We start from the raw sequence: 27911 nt of genomic DNA on the forward strand, positions 1-27911 counted from the left end.
CCGGGTCAGCCATATTTTGAGGCTAAACTGCCTCGAGATGGTGTGAGAAGACTTTTATGTTTTTGAAAACTAAATACAAAGCAACTTCCAGCAGCAACACTTACTAAGAAAACTGGAGGAGAAACAGCTCTATAAGAAGACAAGCATCTCTAAGGCTTACTACACATCATCTGTTTAAAGCATACTTTGTTTAAATATTACTTTAAGCCAAAGGGGATCTTTATTCTTAGTGTTCTTTAACACTACCCATTCTGTCACAAATGTTTGCAAAGGCAGAGTCTGCCGCTTAAATTTTGTACACCTGCAGCAATGGGACTGAAAATATCTGGTTCCAACGGTTCAAACTTGTCTTTAAATATCTTAAACTGAGCCTTGGGGCAGCACCTGAGTTGTCAGCTTAAGTTAAGTTTTCTGATTGGTTTAACTCTGCAAGCAGAACGTTTAAAGAGTAGGTGGGTGGGACTGCTGGCTTACATACAAGAGTAGAAAAACCTTAAACTGATTGGTTGGGGCAGTCTGAAGTTTTTGGGTCGTTTGATTTACTTGTGCATACACTCAACTCATTGTCTGTAACTTTGGTCATGTTAAATAATACGTTCCACCATTATAACAGCATATCTATGATAGAAAATGAAGGAAAACATAATAGCAAACCTTTAGCTAACACAGTGGCTAATGCAGAAAATGTAAACACTGTTCATCTCCTTTCACTGTGTCATAGCCAGATGTTGATCAATGTTTTTGACAAATTGGGGTGTAAAATAAATGAGCGTTTTACTTTCCTTATATTTCATATTACCTCATCAACTGATCAAGTACATATTCACATTTTGCAATATTTTACAAGGCCTATATTGGGTCTATTACCCAGGCCATATGCAGAGCTGTCACTTTCAACTCTTATAGCATATCAATGAAGACTTATTGCAGAAAATGCCTTTGCAGCACTTTTTATAAAACAGCAGCACAGATTGTACTCTGTAACACTTACCCCTTAATAAGACCTTAATCTGTCTCCATCATCCTTTAGCATAGCCAAATTTAGAACTTAAAGAACTCAATATAACTGTGCTACTGACCTCATCTATGCACATAGAAAGACAAGTTTTATTTCATTTCTAGAGCCTTTAGACTTTCAATCACATCCTATGGCCTTTCTCAGTGAAGGAAGTAAGGTAGCATGCACCAAAAAATAAATAAATACAAATAAAAAAGATGACTCAAACACCTGGAGTTTAACATTTTAAAATAAATCCATCAGGTGCTTTTCTTTTCTTTTCCAGTTGTCTAAGGGATCCTTCATTGTGAAAGCCCTGTTTACAAATTCAAGAATGGACTTTAATGTTCACATTATTAAGGTTTTTATGCTGAATGGACAAGAAACATGTTATTTAAAACTTGCAAACGGTGCTTTCATTCTGCCTCATTAAGACTCGAGGTGCCTTCTGCACTCGTGCTACATCCGGTCTTAATGGGTTAAAGAAAGCAACATAATCACACTTAATTATCACCCCAATCTACGCAGCTACTGTGCAATTTAGTGAATGAGCAGATAAATAAGAGTGTCTCAGAAGAACATAAAACTGATTCAGTAAGGTCAAGCTCTTTACAAAGATGCAAGATAGTCATTTTTCCTAATGTTTAGAAAAAGGTTAATAGTCTGCAGGTGTTCTCTGAGTACCCTTTGAGTGGTTCAGATTTTGATGGAAACTCATTCTGTCAGTCCACCACTTTGGTCCAGAATTACCTATTAAAACTAAACAATTTTATGCCATGAAACTTTTCACAAGGCTGCATGGTTCACACATCAAACATTTCAACTGTCCAGTACTTTGATTATAACCAAATACTTTCATTCTGACGGTATTCCTGGAATAGACTTTATGTTAGGGCTGGGCGATATGGTCTAAAATTCATATCGCGATATAATTCGAAGCATGCGCGGTAACGATATATATCGCGGTATATTCTTTTCTTCTGTATAACGTATTTTCCACACTACAAGGCACACTTAAAATCCTTTAATTTTCTCAAAAATCGAGAGTGTACCTTTTGTATGAATTCTGGTTGTGCTTACTGACCTCGAACCGATTTGGGCGTGCAGAAATCTGTTAAAAAATGTTTTAGTACAACTTTGGTAAGCCGCACTGCTTGATGGATTGTCAGAGCATTACGGCTGCCTTAGTGAGGAGCTTTGCGGAGTAATCTGGGTCCAAAACTCCGTCTACTTCCGGTCCCAAAATCAAACGATCACTGAGAGTTAAAAACGGTCTAAATTCTTTAATCTTTAATAAAATCATCAGCGTTGCTGTTTTACCAGGTGTAACAATTAAGTTTAACATCCAGGCATCCATGAAAACAGAAGTTATTAAAGTTAGAAGTTAGAAGGACGTTAGCTCGCTAGTTTCCACCTAAACATGACATACCATGTTCTGACTGAGAGATTTTTGAAACTAATTAAAACGTACAGCTCTGCTACCACTTCCGACATAAATGAAGACAGAAAACTAAACAGCAGTGGCGTTTGCAGGGTTACTGAAGTTGGACTAGCTGGTATATAATGTTGTGCTACGTGATTGCTAGCGAGCTGTAGTGAAGCTGGAGGATGAATGCCAACTTTTTTTCCACTCGATAAAAGTTAACGTGAGGGATTCTGGTGGTTAGGGACAAATGCAATCGTATAGCAGGATGCTATACAAGGGCCAAACTTCAGTCAGGAGAACAACTGATCATTCATCCACAATACAAGATTAGTTATTAATATACTGCAACAACATGGGAATAGAGCAGCTGCGAGAGAATTCAACATTAATGAATCAATGTTACGAAAGTGGAGGAAGCGCAGTTTTTGGCTTTCCCCATATTTCAAAAGTTTCTTTGCTATGACTGTCGGCATAATTTGCAGATGATAATGGTTTTAGCCGCTGCGATGCTTTCGACCAAAACAGGCGCAGCTTGATGACATCATAGCGATAGAGCGGTATAGTCAAAATCTCTATCGTTGGCCAAATTTATATCGTTTCTATTGTATATCGTTTATATCACCCACCCATACTTTATGTGTGTTCAGACAGAAAATTAAGTCACTTTTAAAGTCACTTCAAGGACAAGAGTGTACACGAATTTGTCTGGAAAGGTGCAAATTGATGCCAAGACACATCAGTGTGTAATAATGGAAGTCTGTGCATAACCCAGGGATTTAAATGGAGTGGGAAAGAATGGCAGAATGGGAGAGCAGAAAAAACTTTCACAGACACACGCAGTGCACCCAGTGTTAGCTGTAGCTGTGCATCTGGCTGTTTGGGGTGAATAAACACAAATAATCCAGCTGTTAAATTTGCACAAATGACACGAGGCGACGCTATGCTTTCTGTGTCTGAACACAGTGTTTCTCTTCTCTTCTATTCACATGAGCTGTATTAGCTACTAAAAAATCCAAACTCCTCAGACAACAAAGGGATCTAGTGTTTACCCAGTGTGTTTCGGGATTTGCCACCATAACCACATCTGCTGTCACTTTTAGGTTAAAAATGCCCCCCTCCCCCTCCGCTTCCATTAGACAGGTGGGTGCACAAGCAGGGACATACAGCATGTCCTCTTGAACCCAGTGAAGTAGCCCATTACACAGTCCATTAAAAGCAGTGTGTGAATGGCATTCATTTCTGTTAGCGTGATCAAAAGCAGTCGGACACTGGGGAAACACAAGAATGAGGACACTGCAGCTCGCTGATGAGAATGCTTCAATTCACACAGTGTGAGCTATAGCTCACAACTCACAGAGGGTCAGTTGCACAAAACTGACAAATGGAGGACCAGAGGTGGGGGTTAGACTCAAGGTAGCTCAATATGTTTCAAGCAATAAACAAATAAACACATAAAAAGAAGAAATCAGCCAATGCCAAATTTAAGTCAATGTATGAGCAGGGAATGCTGTTGCATCACAAGTCAGATACTACCAAATCCGCCTAAATTGAGTGTACTGGGTTAAAGATGAAGTACAACAAAGTAATGGAAAAGCAAAAGCAACAGTGATTTGAATTTAAAAAGGCTCTTCTTCCTGAAAGTGAAGCACCTATTTGGAACATTTGATAGGGTTCTATCTATCAGTGCTGCTGTAGTAATACCGTGGAGTAAAAAGGTGTTATAGGTTTGTTGAATCACGTCCTATCTCCGCTCCAGCTGGGACCAAAAGCTTCTTGAACATTTGGCTCTCAGGAGCTTTTCGCTGCAGGGAAACATTTAAGATGGCAATGTCTTTTTACTTTGTCTCAGGCTTGCACCCTGTTGATATAATTTCTCCACTCCCTATGTCACAGGAATTGCAGCGCAAACATTCGCACGTTCAGTCGGTCCTTTTTTAATTAGCACTTTGACCTCCAGGTAACAAAAGTGCAAAACCCTGATTGAGGAAAAGCTCGGTTGCCGAGATTAAACCTGCTGAAAGTATAAACTGATGCTGACAAGATTATAACACCTTTCAATTTTCCTATCTGGCGGTTATTAATTTAGCTCCCTGTATGAAATAAGTGGATTAAATTAAAATCTTAACTTGATTATCTTTCTCAGTAGATTAGAAGAAACCGAGTTTCACGTTTCCACTTTGGTCACAGTTACGTGACCGATTCTCAAATCCGTCAAACAAATAAGCTCTCGTTGCAACAAATTGCAGCAGATTTGAATGTCTTTAGAGACGCTGATAATGCAGACATAATCAGGCAAGGAGAACAGATATTTCATCAACACTTTTGAATTGTTTTTCCGCAAATGACAATCTGGAGTAAAAGATTTGTTTTCCCTCAGTCCTTCCATCTAATTTGCTTTTATCTATATTGCATGTTTCAATAAGACATTTGACGCTATTACATGTGAAAGATGACAACATTCATAACGACGTCTTTTACGCTACAGTGCCAACAAGGTGAAGAGATGACACCGATGCCTGAAAGCAGTCTGTGTCGATGACAACTACAATAACCATGAACCGATCATGAGCAACTAAAGTCAGGCCAAGAAAGAATGATTAATGATGCCCCCCTTCAGTATCACAATTACCCAAAGCTGATGTCTGGCACCTGTCATCTGCAGTATAGATCAAGGGAAGGATTGCTGAGGGTAATCGTTGGCTTGCTCTTGAATGTATCTGGGCTGACAGGATCGATGGAGGGAAAACACAGAGGTCTGTTATAGGGGACACTGTTTTATTGATTTACCACCACAAAGTGCCGTAGCCGCCCTGAATAAAAATCTGTTGGTGGAGCTTAACGAAAGTAGAGGGGGAAAAAAGAAGAAAAGGAAGGCAGAGACTGAAGGTGGGAGGTGGGAGGAGGGTGGTAATCTGCTTACTGACATTAAATGAGAATTTCAACCTGGGTGTTTAAGTGGAGAGGTGACTAAGCGAGGTTGTGTAAAGGTTAGGCGCATTCACAGTTAGTGGGAATGCCAGGTGAAGTTAATTAGAGCACCGTGGCCTTTCGCTTGAATTTTCACATACGGCAGCCCACAAGCACCATGGGCAGCTCTAAAGAAAGGTGAGAGACTGTAATGTTTGTGCTTAAACTGTCCTGCTCTGCTAATGTGAAGGTGATAATTCTAATGAGCTGAGAGCAATTCTTGCAGATGCTGCTGGCTGCATGGTCTCTCTCTCGTGCCACAATTTGTGATTATTTGAAGAGAAATATGCAGCATATGGCACAGCACGACTCTCAGGCGGGGTAATGGCAAACATCTATCCCTGAAGATATGAACGGACACATATCCTTCTGTACAAAACAGAGGGCTATAACAGTCCATGGATTCTAAACTAAAAACAAGGGCCATCTTTCAAAGTCAGAATTTCTCTTAAAAAAAAAAACGAGACTCTGACTCCATCACTCAAAAATTAGGCACAGAACACTGGAATATTGTCCAGGCTGGGCTTTCTATCCATTAATCCATGAGCAACTCTCAAAAACACAGCTCCAAATAAACTGTGAGTGACACGGCTGAAATGTTTCCCATGGATGGCTCTAACTGGGGCAAGGGCATCCAGGCAATTCTTGTTGCAGGAATCCCTGTGCCTCTATTTGCTGCATGATTAGCTTCTAAGTATATCTTGACATCAGTCAGCTCCACTCGGCTGTTGGTAACAATTCTCCACAGTGATGGCGGAAATGACAGCGGGTTCTGACAGACTGAACTCTAACCCCATGCTGTCTGAGGCTGAGCGCCAACACACAGATTGTCCACATGACACCAGCGCAATCACATGCAAACTCTGAGCGTGATCCTCCAAACTGGCCAACCAAAAAGCTACACACCCTGGCCGTAATAGAGCAAATAATTGCTGCCAGAAAAAAAAAAAAATCTCACATCACTAGATTTATTTGTAGCTCCGCTGCCTGGCGTTGTAAAACAACGATGGTCGATATTCTATAAACAAAATAATGCAGCACTATAAACAGGCCTGTAAAGATATTGAGCTGTTATCAAGTTTTACAACTTTCCCGCTAAATCAAGTCTCGAAAGCTGTGGTGCATGGCGGGCGGGGTCGGGAGGGGAACACACAGACACGGGTTTGTATTCAGACAGCAGTGCCATTTGTAAGCAGGGCAGAGGTAATGACTGTGTCCATACATGCAACCTCAGGCTGGGCTTTGGTAATCTCTCTTTACCAGAGCGTGGCACTGCCAGCACAGCCGAAGAGGCAGGGAAGGAAGGGTGGGGGGAACTGACAGCTTTCCCTCCCTCTATCTGTCACCCTCTCCCCCTCTTTCTTCCTGCCCATCTGTGTCTCTCATTCTCACTCAAACTCTCCTTTTGTGAAGGCTCTGTCTCATCAATGTGCCCCCATACAACCTGTAACTCTCAGTCTCGCTCCCTTGTTCTCCGCCCCTCGGTGTATTTCAAACCAGCTGAAGGGAGACGAGTGAGTTTCATCTTCCTGTGCGTCTCTTCCTCCCTGTCGGCTGTCCGCATGCAGACACGCCCATACAGATGATCAGCAGACACTTCCTGCCCAGAGAGGTCCTTAGGCTGCCAGTTTCCCCCCAACCCGAGACAATCTGCCTTCAGTCATTTGGTCGAATGCCAGCCAACTTTGCCCTTCGTGGTGTCCTTCGTCCTCCTCTTTCCATATTTTTTCATTTTAACCCTCGCTCCAAAATTCTCCCACATACAATTAATTTGCAAAAGCAAATAGAACTACTGGGATTTTATCTTTACAATTTCTATCAACAATGCATCTGCAAATTTGTCAGTACCAAAGCAAAATCAGAATGTAGAAGGTTCACTGGGAGGTCATTTCATTCACAACAAATGCTGTGCCAACTTAAAGAGATCATTCTTTTCAGTTCAGTTCAGTTCTTTTTTATTTCAAACATATACATTCACCAACGTTTCATAAAATCATTCCATACAGTTACATACATTTTAATGATAATGTTTATAAAACGTCAAGTGTCGACATTAAAGTTGACACATTAAACATTTGTTTGTTTATACATTTAGCAAATATCGACAATTAAAATAGAATTTGTGTATATTTGAAATTGTGTTTCAAAGTCTGATATTCACTCTCCCATTAGCTCTGGTTTTGGTCTCTACCAAATATGCTGCTACGTACCAAAGAAAGCCTCTTTAATGAGTCAGTCACACTAAAGTTAAAATAGGACATTTAAAGCTCATAGTTGCTCAGACTGAGAGGGCAACAACCACAACCTCTGGGTGACCACTTTTCACAAAGCAACTGGTCAAGTCATCTGATGAAAGTGAACCGGACTCCAGACAGTCTCAGTCCAACTCTGACTGACTGCTATCGCACTCAAACAGACTGGCAAAGATAATCGCTGCCTGGAAACCGCTGTCTAATTTATAAACGAGACAGACTGCTAAGACGTTGCGATCAGTCACTTGTGTCTCTTTGCAACAGAGATTTAACTGGTTTGGAACTGATTGCATTCTGACTTTATTCTTATATAAAAGCACGGTTGCCGAGCATTTATGTCATTTTGCAGTTCAATTGCTGTCCTGCTGCGACTGTGCCACTATTTGTGGAAGTATTTATGAATTTCAGATTTATATTTCTGATTTTATGGATGGACTATAAGTATAAGTAGTTAATTTTTGTGTAAACAAAAAATTAAACATAATTTCCCTGGGGATTAATGAAGTATTCTGATTCTGATTTTGATAAATAGATGTCAAAAGATTTGCAACAGACGGGAACAGATTTGCAATTTTTGCCTGTTTTTTGTAGATAATTGCTGTATTATCACAAACATGATGTCATTTCAAACTTGAACCCATTCAATTGCAAACTGATAGCAATTGAATGGGTTTTAAATGAATGGGTTGAATGGAATCAATAGATTTGCTGACTCCATCTGTTTTTAGCCACTTAGAAGACGGAAACTGACTGCGAGCGGTCACAGACCTGATCCTTGTCTCCAAAGCAACTATTTCGAATGCAGCGAGATCACAAGTGCGTTGCACAATAGAAATCATTTCGACCGTGTCTAATCACTGTTTACGCTAGTGTGACTGCACCGTAGCACTTAAGTGTGCCGCTATCTACTAGTTGCTGCCTGCGTCTGACCTTGAACAGAAAGAGTGAAGTGTGTAATTATAGGTTATTATAATTAAGTACAATTACAATACATAGACTGAATTGAAATTAAATGTGAATACAATTAAAGTTGCACCACGCTAACATGGTGATGGAGCTGTGAAATGAAGCATGAGTAGCACAGGTCCTGTGACTTACATGGCTGAAGCCAGCCATCTTGCAGCCTGCAGTTATTTCCAGTTTACAGTCACAAACCCAACTATTCACATTTACATCCTTCCTAAGTGTGGTGTGTGTCTCAAGTCTTGGATTAAAAGATACTGTAGTTGGCAAAGAAAATTAGGTTTTAACAGCGGTTGGGAGACAGGTTACTTATTTTAATCCCTCCACCACTAATGTCTTTACTCTCATTTTTCTCTCCTCTCCAAGGCCAGCCTCATATTGCTCGTTTTGCCATTTTCCCGGCAGCTTTTCAACAAGGATATTACTTGAACACTATTTAACCAGTCGGGATGTTTATTGTTGCAGCAGCTGGTTTTTTGCCTTGTTCTTCTTGTAGAGAAATCACAACACCCTTTCAGAGTTGCCCACACGTTGAACTAGCCCCGGTGTTACATGACAGAAAGTTAGGCTTTTATAATCCTTTATCTAACACGACCTTCCATCGTCTCCTTCTTTCCGCCCACTTTTCTTTCTCCCAGTCGATTCCCTCACCCTCTGTCTCTCCCGCTCACTCCATGCCAGTCCCCTGGGCAGCTCCCGTGCTCTGTGCCGGGCCTGAGCTCTTGCATGGCTGCCCTGCCAGAGTGTATTTTAAGACAACCAGCATGTTTCTCCATGGGTATAGAGGCTAGGTATGACTCACAAATCAGATATTTGACCAGGAGAGCCACACAGTAGAGTAAAGCTGAGGCGTGGGAGGAAAGTGTGGATAGCTCACAAAGGGAACCTGACCGACCTCCATCTTTCCATCTGGTAAACAGACTGCTATTTCAACTGTATCGGTATTTCAAAGAAATAATAATTTCCCAACACCAAATAGCTGCCTATAAGCCTCATCAGAGAAGAGTGTGTATTGAGCAGAAGCTCAGCATCTATGCAGTGCATCGTAAAGGTGTAGTGTGTTTGTTGCTGCTACAAACACATGTCACAAATAGAGCCTAGTGAGTTCAGGATCCTGCCTTTCATGCTAGCATGACAGTCGAGCTTTTATCCTGTCACTCATGAGAGTTATTTTGTACAGATACAGTATCTCTTCAAGTCATTCCGTAAAGCTTCTTTTGACTTAGGATTCAGACAAAGCAAGGCCCTGCAGAGAACAATGCGGTTCAACAGAACAGCCTTGATCATCGAGGCTGTGCTGTGCGCTTTCTTCAGGTGTGACAGAATAAAACACAGCCTGCAGGTTTATGACTAAGTGTTATCAAATGTATTCCTCTAAATCCACGGGATCTCACATTACAGTTGGCTGTATTGATTTTTCCCAGCTGTAAAGTGCACTGGACGCAGTTTCGTTTTTTTCCTCTGTGTTCTTTATAGCCTGCATGCTGACTACATTTCTTCGGCTGGAAAAATAGGAAATCTCAATAATGCTGAAATCTACATGTCGTTATTCCTCATGTGACACATCTGAATACAAATGTCCATATTTGTGCTTTGGGAATCATGGGTGTGCGACACACGTCGACACCCCTGCTCGGCCTCATTGCTTCATCCAGTCCTAATATCGCTCTGACATATTTTTCACCAAAGAGCGAGCATAGGTTCATGTTTTTCCCACCTCCACCTGGAGCATGCTGGGTCTGACACATTCATTGTCAGTCGTGCACCTGCAACACTCTGACCTGCATCCCAATGAATCCCTCTGTACTCCCCCCCACCTTCTCTCCCTATGTAGCGCTCTCTTCAGACTCGACAGAGCATCATCACCAGGCTCATTTCTCCCCTAATAGTGCAGACAATGCGGGTGAGCCTCCTCGATCTTATCGTCCCTGTCTGCTCACAAAGAATTTTTTAGCAGGGCCATATAATTACAGACTGATCACAGGCGTGGAAAATATCACAGCTATCCTATTCCTTGTGTTAGTACTTCTGAGCTCTTATTTGATGCCATGCACTTGAGACATATGTACTGGTTTGGAAGGCGCACAGAACATTTTCATAAGCAGTTATCTGCTTGCTTGGCATTGCCTGCAGTGCTGCCTTGAACCTCTCCCAGAGTTGAGATCGTAGTATATTATCTGCAACACCTGCATTCACAACACACACACACCAAATTCCCTGTCAGCCCTCGTGGATCTGCATGTTGAGAGTAGTTGAAAGAGCATGGAGACGAATGCACTTTCCTCACACAGGTGAGTTAAAACAGAGGTAATGTCCACACACCGTGCTGTGCATTGTGGTAACTGTAGCGGTTACAGACTGTCTGCAGTCACAGTGTGTAGTGTAATTTCTACGGCGCTGAGATCCTCGTGTTACAAGAAATAGGCAGACTTAGCTGCTTAAACTGCCACTCAGTAAGATATTCACAGTCATCGACCACGGCTTTATAAAATTTGCATAACAACAATGAAAATTCAAATCTATAAAAAGGCAATAAAAATGTACAAACACGAGAATTGTAGTTAAATTGAAATGAAAAACAAATGAGGGGATAGACGAACAAACAAATACCGAAACGGATAAACAATTAAAATAGAGCTGCATGAAAACAAAAGTGAACAAAAACTAGAAACTGTCGAGTATAAAGCCCATAATAAAAGTGATTTAAAAGGCAACTGGGGTTTTTTTCCCCCCCACTTTTTTAAGTCTTCACTGTAGAGGTTTTTACTGCCTTTATTACTTTGGGTTTAGCTGCACACCAAGACCTTCCACCCGGGCCTTTATGTACAAAATCTTAACAGGGATTTCCAGACTAACTGGCCCTCACATTAACTGTCTTTCACACGAGGCATTTTATTGGTAGAACTTGTTGGTGGATGTACACTGCCCCGGGAGGTTCAGTTCAGGTCAATAAAGTCTCTTCTCTCCAGCGGTTTCTGGGTCCTCATGGCAAAAGCCCATTCACCTTTCTTCTTCTGTCTAGACAGGGGTCAGCCAGAATAGCCTCAAGATCTCAGCTTACGTGACTCATGAGAAAATAAAAGCTCTGCTGGGAGGCAGACAACAGCAATATGCTTTCAATGTGACTGAGCTGTCAATAAATTACTATCTTTAAGTCTTGTAAGAAAGTGAGTTGATGCCATTGTTAGGGATGCATATTCTAAAAATGCTACATGATACACAATACCATTAGAGGTTACCAAATTGATACAAAATTCTAAAAAATGAGGACTACTTTTGATATCCTTCTGCGTTTTTTGCTTTAAAAATTTCTCCTTTCAGGCTGGTTTTTGCGGTGCTTCTCTCATGGTTTTATAAATCTATGCCCACCCAAAGATTGGGTAATCCACCACTCTGGTCAAGACTGAAACATGTCGATTTCCATTAGATAGGTTGCAGTGAATTCTTGCACACATCACGTCCAAAGGTTGAATCCAATACCTCTGGTGATTGCGTTACTTTTTTTTTCTAGGCCCACCAGCAGACTGAGTTTTGCTATTTTTGATGAAATGTCTCAAAAACAAATGGCAGGATTGTCATTAGATTCAGCACACATGCTTCATGGCCCGCTAAAGACAATTTATAATCACTTAGTTGATCCATGACTTTTTCCTCCAGCGCTGGCATCCAGTTAACATTTTACTGTAATTTACCCACTACTAATTACATCAGAATGAACCACAGCTTTACTCTGTGTTTAATGCTAATTGAAGAGATGGTTAACATAGTAAGTACAGGCTCCAGAGACTCTAGCACAGCTTTGGGCACTAAGTCTTGTTGTATATTTGTCTGTTTTTCTGCTTAATCTTAAATTTTATTTTGCTAACTACACCTGACTAAATGTAAGCATTTACAAAGTCCCTTTTCCTTCACCCAACACTTTAAATCATGTTTTGTTTTAAAATTCAAAAATGTATTTTTCTACCATTACAGGTACACAATCTTTTCTGAACATGACATTGGGATACTCTTGAAAGTTGCCCTAGTTGTTTGTAATCCATCACAGTGAACAACATCAACACATCCATCTTCTGAAGCATTTATCCAGTTTGGGGTTGCGCTAGCTGGTATTGGAGAAGAAGATGAGTGAACCCTCTATCTAGACCTGTGGCCAATTTAAATGCAGATATTTGACAGTATCGGAATTATGCAGGGAGGAAATACTGAGGGGGGAAGCTAGATCATTCAAGGAAAGTCATGCAGGCATCAAGCATTTGAGAAAATTTGCAATGTGTCTCTGGCCCACATTTCACTGCAAGACTGTTTTAATTGAGCCACATTGGAGGGTTTTTGTGAATCAACAACCTCCTGAAGGTCATGCCAAAGCATCTAAACTGGATTTAAGCCTGGATTTGACTAGGCCACTCCAAAAACCTTCAAATCCACAGAAAATGTTCTCCAAAAGTCTTAAGGATCATCATCCTTGTGTTCTTTTTTGTCAGCAGTGGGTTTCGCCTTGGAACCATACTGCTACTACTGCCCCACTCACACATATGTGTTTGTCATCTAGAAAATCAAAGTACAAGAAATCCCTGCAGATTTAACGTACCTCAACCTCAGCCTTAACCAGATCATTTTTCACATAGTGTTAGTTGTGAATAGCTTTTTCCTTTAATACATGAAATCATAACTTCAGAATTCCATTTTGTATTTAATTTTGGTTATCTTTGTCTAATATGATTTTTTTTGATGATCTGAAACTTGTACACCCATCCACCATTCTCTTCTGCTTACCCTTGTCAGAGTCATGGGGTAGAAACATGTAAGTCTGACAATTATGCAAAAAGAAAAAAAAGAAATCAAGAATGGGGGAAATAGTTTTTCACAGCACTGTAGATTCTGCAATATACTCTGATGAGAACAACCCTTTGTTCAATCATGGCCAGACGGCCCTGAGGCTCTCTGTTCTGCTTTGTGCTCCGGGTGTCATGCATCACTGAGGACATCTGACCTGCCAGTCATGTCAGCAACACACTAGAATCCCTGCACAAGCAGAACAATGGACAATAGTTCATTCAGTGAGCCCAAGAAGCTTTTTCCAGTGATCTATTGAAAACCTGCCAATAGTGGAAGAACTGGACACGGTCTTTCACGCAAAGCTATTCTGTGTAAACAGACTCCATTCGAAGTGAGATCACGATTCATCAAAGCGAGTGTCTCAACTAATGGACCGAGAAAATTTATGTGCGATGTGTTTTTGTGACATGAACATTTCACATAACTTCTACTCGCAGTGTAAGAAGGCTACACGCTGTCATGTAGTTCAGAGCCGGAATCAAAGATGCGCAACAGACGCCAGATCAGACAATTAACCCCAGACAAGTTAACCAGCCGAAACAGGAACGAGTCCTGCCAAATACAATGAAACTGTCACACATCACTACTGAAAGGTTATCTTTATTTTCAACACGAGCCCGAACATGCATCTCTCCCAGAACAGCTCATGTGGATCTCAAGCCTGCTAATAACACAATCTGTCAAACGAGCTGAAATATCACAAACAAAAAAACTTGAACGTATAAAAGATCTAAAAAGCTGAATATTGAGCTTTTTGGCTCATTGATCATTCAAAATACAGTATGTATGAAGTCTTGATGTATTTTTGTACAAATTTCATATGCGTTTCATAAAGACGGATTTTCTATATATATATATATATATATATATTTGTGTTTTCAGTAACTTTTAAAGACTCAGACATTAATCCAAATCCCTATATAAAAATGATGACAGGGTTCAGAGACAGAAAATTCCTCTATAGCGGTATTAGTGAAGCTAAACACATGAATACGGCATTGAAGAAAGACAGGATTATGTGAATTGCACATGGCCTAAATGTAAAGTGTTAACATTATAGTAGAAGGACACCTCAAAGCGTCGGTGGTTAACTTGGGTGCTCCGTAACCTTTTTTTGCATGGTTTCTCCAAATAAAAAAAGGTGTGATGTGTTTCCAACTGTGCACAGGAGCTGGAAAATTGAGCATTGAGAGGGAAGGATTACTGCCACCCAAAAAACCCCACACACACATGTATTTGTCATCTAGGAATTCATTAAATTAAAGTACAAGAACTCCCTGCAGATATACAGTACCTCAATCTTAGCCATAACTAGAACATGCCTAAACTCAGCCCCCATCCCAACCAGCGGTTAACCTCGTGGTAAACCACACATCAAGAATTATGTGAAGACTCAGCCAGCAAGTCATTAAAATTCAAATGAGCTCTGCTACCGATAACCACAAACTGTAACGATCTGCCAAAGAAAGCGCCCATCTAGCTTTTAACGAGAAGCTCATGTTAGTGACAGTGTGGAAGGATGTAAAAATTAATGGCACCCTCCCTCAGCACAGCATGTAGCTAGGTGCATGCTTCCTTCAGATGGCAGGTCTAGAAAGCAGAGCACAAAAAGTACAGCTTCTAAATAAAAGTGCTAACATCAGGTTTAGGAAGTTTTCTGGAAGGAGATCCAGCTTTTTTAAAAACAGCTTTTTACAGTGGATATCTCAAAAACTGGGCATCTCATATCAAAACATTTTACATAGATGAATAGCACTCCAGGCCAGAGAAAAGTCAAAAATTGATTTTAAGGTGAGCTGTCCCTTTAATGTGAATGAATATAGGCATTTCAGTAGCAACAAACACACTTAATACAAGCAGACATAGATACTAAAACATAAGCTGCCAGGCATATAGTGCACAAGCTGTAATACTAACTCTGAAATACAGTGTGGTTAGATTTCTTCGGTACTAAATACATTTTTCACAATTAGCCTCATAAACTAAAGAGTGGCGAGAATAGTCTTTGACAAGATGATGCATCGTACACAAAAGCTGGAGCAAATTTATGCTGGCATGTATCGTATTTCATTGGACTTAAACTTCCAGGTAGTGAGCACATGACGCCTCTATGCATAATCCATTGTTGCTATTGATCCACCAAGCCTCATTAAGGGTAACATGTAAGTGCTTCAGCACTGATAAGGCAGTTAAAAAACACTATATTCGGTCATCAATAGCTTCTGTCCAGGAGACAATTGCAGTTTAAGCATCTTCTATTTGAAGGCAAAGAGCTTCCATAATTTGTAAAATGTCAATGGTGATTGAGGTCTTCCCCCAAATCAATGTACCTGTCAAAAACGGGCGTTTCAGAGAGCCCTTGAAATCCCACAGGATTTGCATGTGAAAATAGTAATCCAGTCAACTGATTTTTTATGTATGCTGGCTGCTGAGGCACAGTATACTTTTCAAGCTCAAAAGAACAGAGGACACAAACACGTTCAAACAGCACTCACACTCCACTGCATAGCCAGCAGAGAGAGGGAAAGAAAGAGAAAGAGAGGGAAGAGGGAAAAAAACATTCACCAAACATTATCTCGAGGGAAATACACACAAAATGAAATTGAAGCTAATGAAACTTTTCACATGTAAAATCAACAGGTATTTTAGCTTAACTACCTGGGGCCCATGCTGCACTCTAATAATTTAGTCCCTCAATAAAGGCCACAGCGTGCTGGCTGATATAATGGCTATACCGTATATTACAGCGTGTTGTCTGAATGAATGTTTTGATGCACCCCGAGGCCCTGCTGTAATAACACAACTGAAGGACAAGGAATGAATCCCAGTGACAGTTTATTATGTACGCTGTGAAGAAGAGAATACTGGACCTCGACATCTCTGATACAAAGAGCAAACGTGCTCATACACTCACTGGACACTTTGTTAGGTACACCTTTGTTAGCACTGAGTTGGACCCTGTGTTTTGCCTTCAGAACTGCTTTAATTCTTCATGGCACAGATGCAACAAGATGCTGGATACATTCCTCAGAGATTTTTTTCAGATACTGACCTGATAGCATCACACAGTTGCTGCAGATTTGTCGGGTGCACATCCACGATGTAAATTTACCATATCCCAACGGAGACTTGTTGACTGTGGAAGCCATTTGAGTTTTGCGACACAGCATGTTTTCCTGCTGGAAGTAGTTATCACAAGATGGATACACTGTGGTCGGCAACAATACCCAGGTAACCTGTGCTGTTTAAACAATGCTTAAGTGGTACTAAGGGGCCCAAAGTGTGCCAAGATAATATCCCACACACCAGCACACCACCACCCACACCCTGATCTGCCAAATATAAGGTAGGATAGCTCTGTGCTTTCACGTTTTAATGCCATATTCTGACCACGCTATCCAATCATCGCAGCAGAAATCGAGACCCATCAGTCCGGACAATATTTTTCCAATCTACTACCGTCTAAGTTTGGTGAGCACATTCAAATGATATCCCCAGTTTCCTGTTTTCAGGTGACAGGAGTGGCACTTGGTGTGGTCTTCTGTTGCCTTCAAGGTTTGATGTGTGTTTAGAGATGCCTCAGTTGTAACAAGTGGTTGAGTTACTGTTGCCTTTCTGTCAGCTCAAAGAAGTGTAGCCATTCTCCACTGCCCTCTGGCATCAGCAAGACATTTTCGTCCAGAGAACTGCCACTCACTGGATATTTTCTCTGCTTTGGACCATTCTCTGTGTGAGAAAATCCCAGCAGATCAGCAGTTTCCAAAAATAATCAGATAGACCTGTCCGGCGCCAACAATCATGCCACGTTCAAAGTCATTTAAATCACCTTTCTTTCCTATTTTGTTGCTCAATTTAAACTTCAGCATGTCATCTTGACTACGCTTGCATGCCTAAATTTGATAAATTGAGTTTTGCGTTAATGAGCAGTTGAACAAATGTATCTAACAACAATGACCGGTGAATGTAAACATTAAAACAGGCATATTCAAATAAAATTGTATACATGCAGTACTCATGTATACAATTTATTTACTCAACTTTTTCATACAACTTTATTGTTAAATGTTTACACTTTAAATTTACACTTTACACACAAAAAGACTAAACCCTTTACTGTGTACATTTTTGTTATTATGCCAGATTTTTAAAAAAGTAATTAAAAGTTGTTCTACTTAAATTAATCACAAATTAATGCCTCGGGATAATTATCCGATATTTGTCATAAGTAAAAGGATCATACAAACTGCACTCATTCTGATTAGTAAATTATGAGGGTATTTCGAATCACAGTCCAAGTACATTTTGCTGATAATGCTTATATGCTTTTACTTCAATAAGAAATCTGGACTATACAATCATTTGTTGCACTGCAGCAGTTTTCTTTTTTTGTATTAGTTCAACTAAAATAAAGGTTCTGACTAATTAACACATAGAAGCGGAGGACATATTAATTATGGTAGTGACTGCATTAAACATTGAAATATACTAATTATACCTTTTAAAAATCATCAAAAACAAACATCTCTTCTCACAAGCAAATGCAAATCTGGGGCACATTAAATTAAAGAGGAAACTAAGAAAATATAAACACTGCAGCAGAAGGGCCATTGTGTTTTCTCTTTCCTCTCTCGCAGTCCTAACTGCCGTGTGGCGTGCCTCTACTTCTTGCCGCTCTTCAGCGGCATGCCAACATCAGAGCCCTCACACGGGTGTGCAGTCTATGCAGAGCCTCGTGCCACCAGCCTCCAGGGATGGCAAGACAGACATGTGAACAGTGCATCTCCTGTCACTTTTAAGTTTAAGTCACACTGCAGGAAGTGTATTAAGTGTATTGTTTTATTAACCCTCAACCAAATGAAGTGTGTGATGGAGACTTCAAAACAACAGTGACGATCAGATCTGTCAGTCAGCAGGCCGAGCCACCATTTTGGTCTCTAATTATTTAATTTTGTTGTTGTTTTTATCTGTCAGGTGGAAATTTTGTGCAGAAAATCTTGGTCTCTAGAGGATGACTGGTGTTCTCAACACTTGTTTACCTCCTGCTGCACCCTTAGCCAAACACTCCTTGTTTTCAGACCTTTTAACCATTTGTTGTAACGCTTCACTTTACTCTCCATTAAAATGAAAAAGCAAAACGTTCTCACTGTTGAATGATTTCTTACATAAAACACACACATACAGAACTCAGGTTCATTTCCATCAACCTCAGCTAGATTTAAGTTCTAAATGGCAACGTGTATTTGTTAGCGAACATGCTAACATTAGCATACTGAAATATTTGCTAACATTTCGTACACTACTTATGAGCATAATGTGTTTGTAAGTAGATTTAAGAGGCTTTTACTATTATTTTCATCTATTTACAGACATTACTTCACTTTTGGATGTCCACAGGAACGTGCTAATAAATGCATTACTACACATAGCTGCATATTTACATTTTAGCATGTTCTGACCATTTACTAATGTTTCTATACTGCTCATAAATGTTAATAAGGACAACAAAAGTAATGTCTTCCTCTTTTTTCCTCCTGTTTTCACCGTTTTCTTGAAAAAAGGATATATTTTATGTGTTGAAAGCAAGTGATAAGAACATAAGAGAACAAATAACACAATCCAGGTCTGAGAGGACCACACGGCACACCCTTTTGAAGAAGCACACGCTCTCACAGACAGCACTAAAAGCAGCCTTTTAACAGTTCCACTTAATTCATTTACTAGGATTGAGACAGGTGCCGGATAAAATACAGATCATATTTAAAAAGCAAATTTCATTCAGATATCCTGTGCTTAGCCTTACAGCACTTAAGTCCACTGTAGCTAAGTGGTCCAGCCTCTTAGCTGTACTGTTGTAGTTTGCTGTAGTTTGTTCCTGCGTGCAAACGAAACTACAATGAGGCCTCTGATAAGTCTTTTCAGCCCGTGCTGGATCATTTTCTGCTGAGGCAATGGGGACAATTTTTCCTTTTGGAGGGATGAGTGAGAGGCCGGCCTGCAGCCAGCGGAGACCTCCTCATGCTTTTCCACTCATCCCCGTAAGGAGATTGGACGTAATGGGGTTTCCTCTTCCATGGCTCCTTCTGCTCACCAGATAAACTGCAGCAAACTTCCAACAAAGTCTTAGCGCTATTCTTGTCACATTTTACAGTCATTCCAACAATAACTTTTGACGGAATACGGTTGTGACCTCATTGTGAGCGGAGCTAAGCTTTTAAGCAGGTGGCCTCGTCCCCACCCTCCAGGGCAGTGGAATAAAATAGGGGAAACAGCCCCTCTGGGGAAGTCAAACTGCAGCAATTGTCAAGAAGAGACCCAAAAACCCATGTAGAAATGAGGGATGGCGCCTCATTAAAGACACCATATCAACATTTTCCAGCTATAAATGGAATCACAATGCAATAAACAAGCTGCATTATGATTGAAAACAAAGAACGGAATAAAAATGTACTGGCTGCGTTTTCATTGAGAAACATTTATTCATGTAGCAAGCTATTATGTAGCTTAATAATAGGGTGCAGCATCCCCCCCAGGCCTGCAGGGAATGACCAAGACCTTGATATAAGGGCTTGGATTGATTTTCATATTCTCCCCGTGGCAGTCTACTGACCTAATGGCCTTATGTCAACAGAAATGACAACTAGTCTAACAGGGATATTTTATTCATTTTATTAATATTGCATTACTTGCTCGCCATGTGTTGTGTTTGGGTGTGTGAATATATACCTGGTCTGCTCAATGGCACTCCTTCACAACATTGCTTGAACTAAAAAGAGAGGAAGGAAGGAAATTTCAAAAGACATCGTCATTAGGCATCGTCTGTCTCGGCGGTTGTCTGTGTAGATCTGAACCCAGGATTTGGCGGACTCTTTGATGCATTTTCCTTGAGTACAGTTCATTATCTGAAAACATTTTGTAAACCCTGCAATATGTGTGCAAAAAATCCAATTTTCACATCAAATCCATGCACATTTATTGCTTAACAAGATCAGCGGTTCTCAGTCCTGCTGAAATCCTCTCGGAACAGATAACATTGTTTGAGGATGCACCAAGAAAGGTGAGATACATTTGCTTCTCGTCGTATATTGATCTTCCTGTCTTTCTCACTTCGTCCAGAGTTCAACACGTTTGAACTCTGGCCTGGAAAATGGCAAGTCCCGCCAATATCCAGCCAATTTAAAAGAGCCGGTGGAATTGACCTCTTCTTAAGTAAGTATTGATTGTCTGAATCCTTGTTTGTATAACTGTATGCTTAGGAAGGTTCTTCCTGGATGGCAGGGATGCAAGTACAAAAAACTATGGTATATAGAAACTGATAAAAAATGGTGTATATTTGTCAAATTCTGGAAACTCTTGCTAGCCTATTAATGATGTTAATACCTGCAGCCTGTACTTGTATCCCTGCCCACATTATTTCCTGGATTTCATGCGTTTTAACACAGAGTGTGAGCAAATTTCACCGTGCCAATTCGGGTTTAAACTGCCCATAAGTCAGCACTTGATTAAACGACTGGAATGGAAACCAGCAGGGCTCTCAGTCTCAACTAGAAGTGAATGTCACTGAACTATAGACAATGCATTCAGAATCATAAATTAAAGTGCAACAGATTCATTTCAAGTTCAACAGCATCTCTCTGCATATGTTTATTTTGTTTTTTTGGTTTTGTTTTTATATTTTTTCTTCTTACAGCTCTAAAATAAGTATATTATCTAATTTTGCCATAACAACAAAACCATAGAACTTGTAAAATCAGCCACCACCGCAACATGTCACTTGTTTTTAAGTTAATCACGTAAAGCTATTAGCCCCAGTCTTCACGTGCATGGCAGCATTATTACAACGTTTCTCTCTCAAGTATTACACTTTGTTAAAGCAATGTTTATATTTAGAATGGCCTGGATCTCAGATAGTGCTTTTCTACAACGCGTCTCAAATCCACTTCACACACACACACTTTATTCTGTGTCTAAGTAATCATTCGGCATGCAGACTGGAGCAGCCAGGGATCGAACCCCCATCTGTCCGCTCAGCAGAAAGCCTGCTCTACATCTTGAGCCACAGCCACCTGCAATTTAGGATCATCACCCTATTTTAAATGTGACTAAATCCACAGATGATGTGTCATCACATCTCATCTATACATAGAAGCATGTTCACATCCTTATTTTAATCTAAAGGTCGTGTACCCAAATAGAATGAATAAGATGTCTTTTCTGTCCTAAAATATGCTTCTTTTGTTTGTTTACTTTTGCACACACAGTGGTGCAGCGGTTAGCACTATCACCCCCGGCACAAATTTTCTGAGTTTGAATCCACCAGCAGGCTGAGGGTTTTCTGTGTGGAATTTCCTCCTACGGTCACGCTTCTTAGACTTATTGGTGAGTATAAATTGGCTGTGTATCTAAGTGAATCGCTATCAGCCTCTACACGATAGACTGGTGACCTGTCCAGAGTCTACCATGGTGGATAATCAGTAAAAATTGATGTTTGCATGCTGCCTGCATTAAATTAACATCGCACGGTGATTTTCTTTCTATTTGAGAGTACCTGTGTGGCTTAGGTTCACTAAACCACACAGGTACATTTTGTGATCTCATAATCTAATATTCAGTAATTCCCTTTTTCTTTTGTGGATAAGTCACGACTGCAAAGAAGGGTGGATATAATTGGATGGGTTTGATGGCTTATTAAAGTCATCCATATACAGTCGAGTTTTCAATTTCCATCTGCATGCTAAATCCCACTGATTTCTCAAAAGAGAACATTTGGAAATATCTAACCTATTTATCTCATCTCTCGTATACAGTACAAATTCTGCTTGTTTTTTATGCTGTTAAAAACATTTTTCATTTTATTTTTGGCACAGCTGACTTTCTTTTTATAGTCAGTAGTCAAATGTGCACTACTAAAACTTCATTCACCGTCCTCTTCAGTAACAAATCCAACTCTGTTGTTTGTGATCTTAAAAAACGTTTACTTATGAGTTAAATGCTGAACCTTAGTTGAGAAAGAACTGTCAAGTTAGGAAATTAATTTTCTTTTTTTATCCACGTTTCAAGCACTTGTTATAAAGTTAAAATGTACTGAGTTGGCTTTCTATGTCAAACTCTGAATAAAAGCCAATTAGTAAGTGATGGAGAGGAAATACAAAAGCCGAAGCCACTGGTGTGGATCATTAGATATCCACAAGACAGCTGTGTTTCCATCCCTTCAGCATTGGTAATAGGCCAATTTGTGGGCATATATGTGCATATCTACTCATATGCTGGCTACTTAACATACCAACGGTGTGTTTTATCGTATGGCTGAATGCAGTACTAGGGATGTGACTAATGGACCTGAGCTGCTGCAAGCATCCACATACAAATTGCAACCGTTACCATGTTTAGAAAACTAGATATATTAAACCTGTGCCATCCGATGTCACTTTTAGAGCTTTCTCCAAAACACACACACACACAGCTCCTTCATATTCCTTTGGTGTCGTCTTTACCATTGTCAGCTAAATAGATCACACTGCAAGGCTTCAATCTCCTTCAAATCAGTCACAGTGATGATTCTGTGAAAAAAAGGGGGGAGATAAAAAGCCGACCGGAGCCTGTCAGGGCTATGAGAGCAGAGGACGTCAATGCCTCACTTAGACAGCCAGTCTGAAGGGGCCGGTTCCCCAGACGAAGAGGACAAGACGGAGTTCACCTGCATTCAATACAAAGTTTTGCCACCGCCTTTGGGAGAAGAGATGCGACGGAGCATAGCAGGCTGCAATCCCTGATGTAAATGTCATCAGGATCAAAATCAATTTCATGATTCATTCAAGAGGCCAGAACTTTAAAACGTACAAAGTTACCTGTTATTAATTTTTTTAAATTAACAACAGCGTCATCTTCCCGCCTCTGCTCGCGTTCATGGAGTAAGGACTCGACGATTTTCTGCACACATGCAAACAATTCAAAAGTTTGGCTGATTGATTTTTTTTCCTCCTGTGGCATTGTTGCTTCTCATTTCCAACACAGCATGAAAGGCACTGAAATAAAAACATCTTAGCAGCAAATCGGCCTCACCATGGCAACAGTATTGATCACCTCTCCTGGGTCCTCAGAAAAATCTATCCCTCATGTCAATTTCCCAGCACTAACAGTTCAGCAGCTACTCACGTCTTGAATAGACAGGCATGATATTTAGAATCTAGTAATAAAACCTACAATCATTATTTAGCTTCCCTGATGATTCATTTATCGCAACAAAATGACCTGATGATTTTCACTGAGAACAATGCGGGGAATCGGTTGTCACTATTCACAGTCTTGAAGCATAAAGATTACACTAGGATTTCTTGATTATGGAGCTCAACCAATAATGAGGTCTAATTGAAATTGACTAAGAGAAGAAACTGAACGCTTTGTAGAGAGTCCGTCTGACTGAGGTCTGGTCTTTTTGATATGAATCCCCCCCCCCCCCCCCCCCCCCATTTGCTGGTTTAATTACATCTGAATGGGGGTTTCTCAGGCATTTGATGTTTTTCACAAGACTCACTGAGTAGTATATAGATTTTATTTCAAAGCAGCCTCAGAAAGTTAAAGTTACTGCCACCTACCAAACAAACACAGTGTGACTAATGCAAGTAAGTGGGTATGTATTGATTATATTGTATCGTGTGGCCTCAAATTTAATTTGTTATCCATAATACCATTGCTTCTGGTTCCACTGAAAACATAAGTGTGCTCAGAGGCAAAAAAGTTTAAAGGAGGACTGAATCTAACTTCTCAAGGTATTTGGATTTAAGTGCGCCGAAGAAATATGCCTTTTTTTTCAGCACTTTGAGGAAATGAGAACAAATGCAAAGTGATGGATGGGTCTGCATGACAACTGCTGTCAATCCACAAGCTTGATTACAACACCTGAGCTTCAGCAACACCATGCCTACACTCTGACAGCTTGACACTTGCAGACGTGTTGGTACACCTGGTGTGAGGAGGAGAGAATAAAGAGAATTAGGGACTAATCTGGCTTCCCTTTAAACCCTCTCAGTTTCACAAATGCATAGGTTTTCATGTTACAGAGCTTGCACGAAACTGAGGAACTTTTGCAACCCTCGCGCCGTGCAACAAAATAACAAGTGCAGTTATGCTTCAAAGCGTAACTGCAGGGTTTTGAAATCTTGTAATAATAAAAATTTAATTTATTAAGTGAGCCTACAAAGAGAGAACAGGAACTAAAGCTAGGCTGAAGATTGTGGTGTTGTGGTGGGGACGATCAGTCCGGCAAAAGGAACCACAAACCCTGGATATAAAAAAATGAGTATATATATATATATATATATATATATATATATATATATATATATATATATATATATATATATGTACACAAATGTGTGGCATGTGTAAGTGTCTGTAGAAAGGGAAGACGACTGGGTGGGGGTTAAAAGCTTGTTAAGTACTCTGACGGTCTTACAGATGGAATTAACCAGCTACTTACACAATTTGTCGAACTGAGCTGGAACAAAAACAATGACTGACAAGACTCTGAGTTACAATCTGCAACCACAAATCATTAGCACCAACACTGCATGCAGCTCCTCCCCAGTTTAAACGCCACTTTAAACTTGCACAGGAAAAACTGTACAGAATTATGCAAAAGCATGCACATGTTTTTTCGAGTAATTAAATACTTTGCTATGTAGATGTGTTTTAAATAATTAATCTTTCTGTACTGGTGCCTTGCTGCATTTCCCATTTCACTGCAGCACCAGCAGTAGGCCAACATCATCAGTTGACTCTCAGCCAACAGAAATAGAGACGTTTTCCTATATGCTCAAGCTATGCCATTAGGAAATTAGTCTTGTGAATTCCTTTCATTTACTTGCAGCCATCAAGCTCAATCAGGCTGCAAAGCGATGCAAACAAGCTTATTTTGCAGAAGGGAAGCCACCCCCTTCCCCCGTAGGTAAAAGCTAAAGGAAACTCAAGCATAACTCAATGCTTTCAGGTTCAAAACAATTCATAAAACCGCCTGCAGTCTGACGTACAAGAGGTTCATATAATCATGTGCAATCATATGAAACAGGCCTTTTATTCTCAGGAGGGGGTTGTTGAGTTTGGGTGTGATTGTGTCAGGCTGTCAGTGCCCACTCATCCAGACTCCGGAGTGAGACTGGAACAGACGGGAGCTGTTCTTTCAGCACCACCGGGGACAAGCAACAGCACTCTCAGCTGTCTCATCCACACAGTCTAGTGGATTGAAAAACCACCCAAACTCACTTCACCTTCCTTTTGTGCCCCATATTTTAAGATGGAGAGAGGCATCAGTGAGAACACATCGAATCCAATACCACCATCTGAAAATAGATTCTTGCTCATGATGGATTCTCTCTCTCTTTTTTTGTTGGTGTCCTTTCTCAGACACAGTTTTCAGCTGTTTCACTTTTGCTGTCCTTTCAAGCTGCTTTTGAGCGACAAAAAAAGTGTGTTTACCCCTCTCTAAAGCGCATTATTACCTCCAAATTCAACAAACTTCTGCTGCAATAGTGGGAAAAAATGCGATTATCTTAAAGCCACAAAACTAGTGCACACGCTCAGACTTGCCTGGAAGAGGCGTAGGATGTTGGCAACCATAATCGATACTGAACTCGCCGAGGCTCCGATGACTCCCACCACTTTTTCAGGCTTGACAAACACCGGTGGGTCCCCGTTAGTGCACCGCACGTCGGAGGTGTCCTTCGTGATCAGCGCTTGCACGAAAGTTAACGATTGCTCCAGCGCATAAGTATCCCTCGAACAAGTGTCCAGCACCCGTGCGCCTAAGGTGATGTTGGGTAAGAGTTGCTCGTCCTGGTTAATTTGGTCCAAAGCGTACATCATGGCCTCAAGCCGCTGGATGCCGTTCTCTTTTTTGAGGTCCCCGCACGGCGCACCATCGATTCCTCTGGCATGCACCGGGAAGAGTCCGCCGAGGGTCAGGTGTCCCTCAGTCCGTATCGAATGGGGTGCATAAGTCTCCTGAGGCAGCGCGAAATCTATCACAGTCCTCATAAGCCAAAACACCCTCCATATAAAGCTCAGCTTCACGCGTACACCGGGACAAGCCATGATCAACTTTTAGGAAGGAAGAAGCCTGCGATCCGACGATGATGAGACCAGAAGAGGCTAAGAAGTTTGCTAAAACGAACCCATTCTTGTCACCAGGGAGGAGATTCAACAAGCTGGGCTGAGGAACCAAGGGGCAGCAGAAGACTCAGGCGAACTGCGCCCATCGTTTTACAGCCAGGAGTGAGCGGTTAAGCTTGTTGAATAATGAAGCCCCTAACGGAAATTTAGCGCTCTCAGGAAGGGAGGCTACATCCATTAGTTAGAGAGAATATCACTGAAAGGAGACGAAAACCCGCAGCAAATTATCTGGCCTAATTTTGTCCATTTATGCTAAATCCAAAGAGCGAATAGAAACATAATGAAACCGCTGCGAGGAACTGGCATATCTTCACAACCCAAAGCCCGGAATTTAAGTATCGTGTAGTAGGAATTATCGCTTTAAATCAATACTTCTTAGGACCGGCAGAAGTGGGTGACATTCTCCTTCCCCAGAACAACTCCACGGGAGCGCAGGAATGGCTCGCTCGGCTGTGGTGTTTGTCTCCCAGGGGTGCATATCATCTCCACAGTCTCCAAAGGAGGGGAGGGAATGACGGAGGGAGGGAATGAGGGGGGGTGGGTTAAAAGAAAAAGGAAAAAAAACGGTTAGTGTGAACGCAAACGTGCGTTCATTAAGCAGTGGACTAAGAAAAACCAGCTAATTAAATCCCCGACTCTTTCTCAGTCTCCGCAACCGGTCGCCTTTATACAAAATGAATGAGTCACAGCGAGGGATTCACTGTGTGCGCCGAGTTTTCAGCCCCCTTTCGACGCGAGACGTCATTCAGCTGGCAGCAAAAAAGAAAAAGGAAAAGGAGAAAAAAGATTAGCATCACTTTGTGGAAAGGTTTCCAGGAAGTTAGCGCTCGCTATCTTCAGACAGAAGAGAAGGTAAACAAGGCAAACAAATGCACTTACAGACTTGAATAATAAGACAATTGTTCCTCTGAGTGCCTTTCAGTGGCTGCATCTCAGCATTATAATCTCTGTCTCCCTACTTCCTCTTCCTCCGTTATCCCCCTGAAACACACACACACACACACACACACACACACACACACACACACACACACACACACACATAGACACAAAAGTGTTTTTTCCCCCCCTCTTTTCTTTTGATGTTGACGGTGGCAGGCATGGAACAGAGATCTGTGGCATTATGAAAACACAGAAGAGCTGCAGGTATGAAGGGCTTCACCCGCCGACTAAAAAGTGGCTTTCCTGAAATAGTTTTGGATTCATTACTGATGCACCTTTAAAACGGAGCAGAGAGGGAGGTATGGGAGGGAGAGAGAGCATAGCAGACACGTTTGGAGGGGTCCAGGCTGGTCTCCAAGGTAAC

General features: G+C 40.9%; 1 protein-coding gene across 2 annotated transcripts in view; it reads right to left on the reverse strand.

Annotated features, from left to right (window-relative positions):
* LOC309697965 (metabotropic glutamate receptor 7-like) overlaps window positions 1-27589 on the reverse strand; it is a 74044-nt gene extending 46455 nt beyond the window's left edge. The window contains exons 1-2 of one of the 2 annotated variants that reach the window (XM_082520227.1): window positions 27485-27589; window positions 26024-27354 (exon numbers count right to left, since the gene is read on the reverse strand). In XM_082520227.1, the coding sequence (XP_082376353.1) occupies window positions 26024-26527 (504 nt within the window). In that variant the 5' untranslated portion in view covers window positions 26528-27354; window positions 27485-27589. Of the gene's footprint in view, window positions 1-26023 lie in introns of both variants that reach the window. The other variant, XM_082520228.1, reaches the window with a different exon arrangement.
* Between the last annotated feature and the right edge of the window lie 322 nt (window positions 27590-27911).

The sequence above is a fragment of the Aulonocara stuartgranti genome, assembly GCF_965226115.1.
Source record: "Aulonocara stuartgranti genome assembly, chromosome: 20".
Taxonomy (NCBI): Eukaryota; Metazoa; Chordata; class Actinopteri; order Cichliformes; family Cichlidae; genus Aulonocara; species Aulonocara stuartgranti.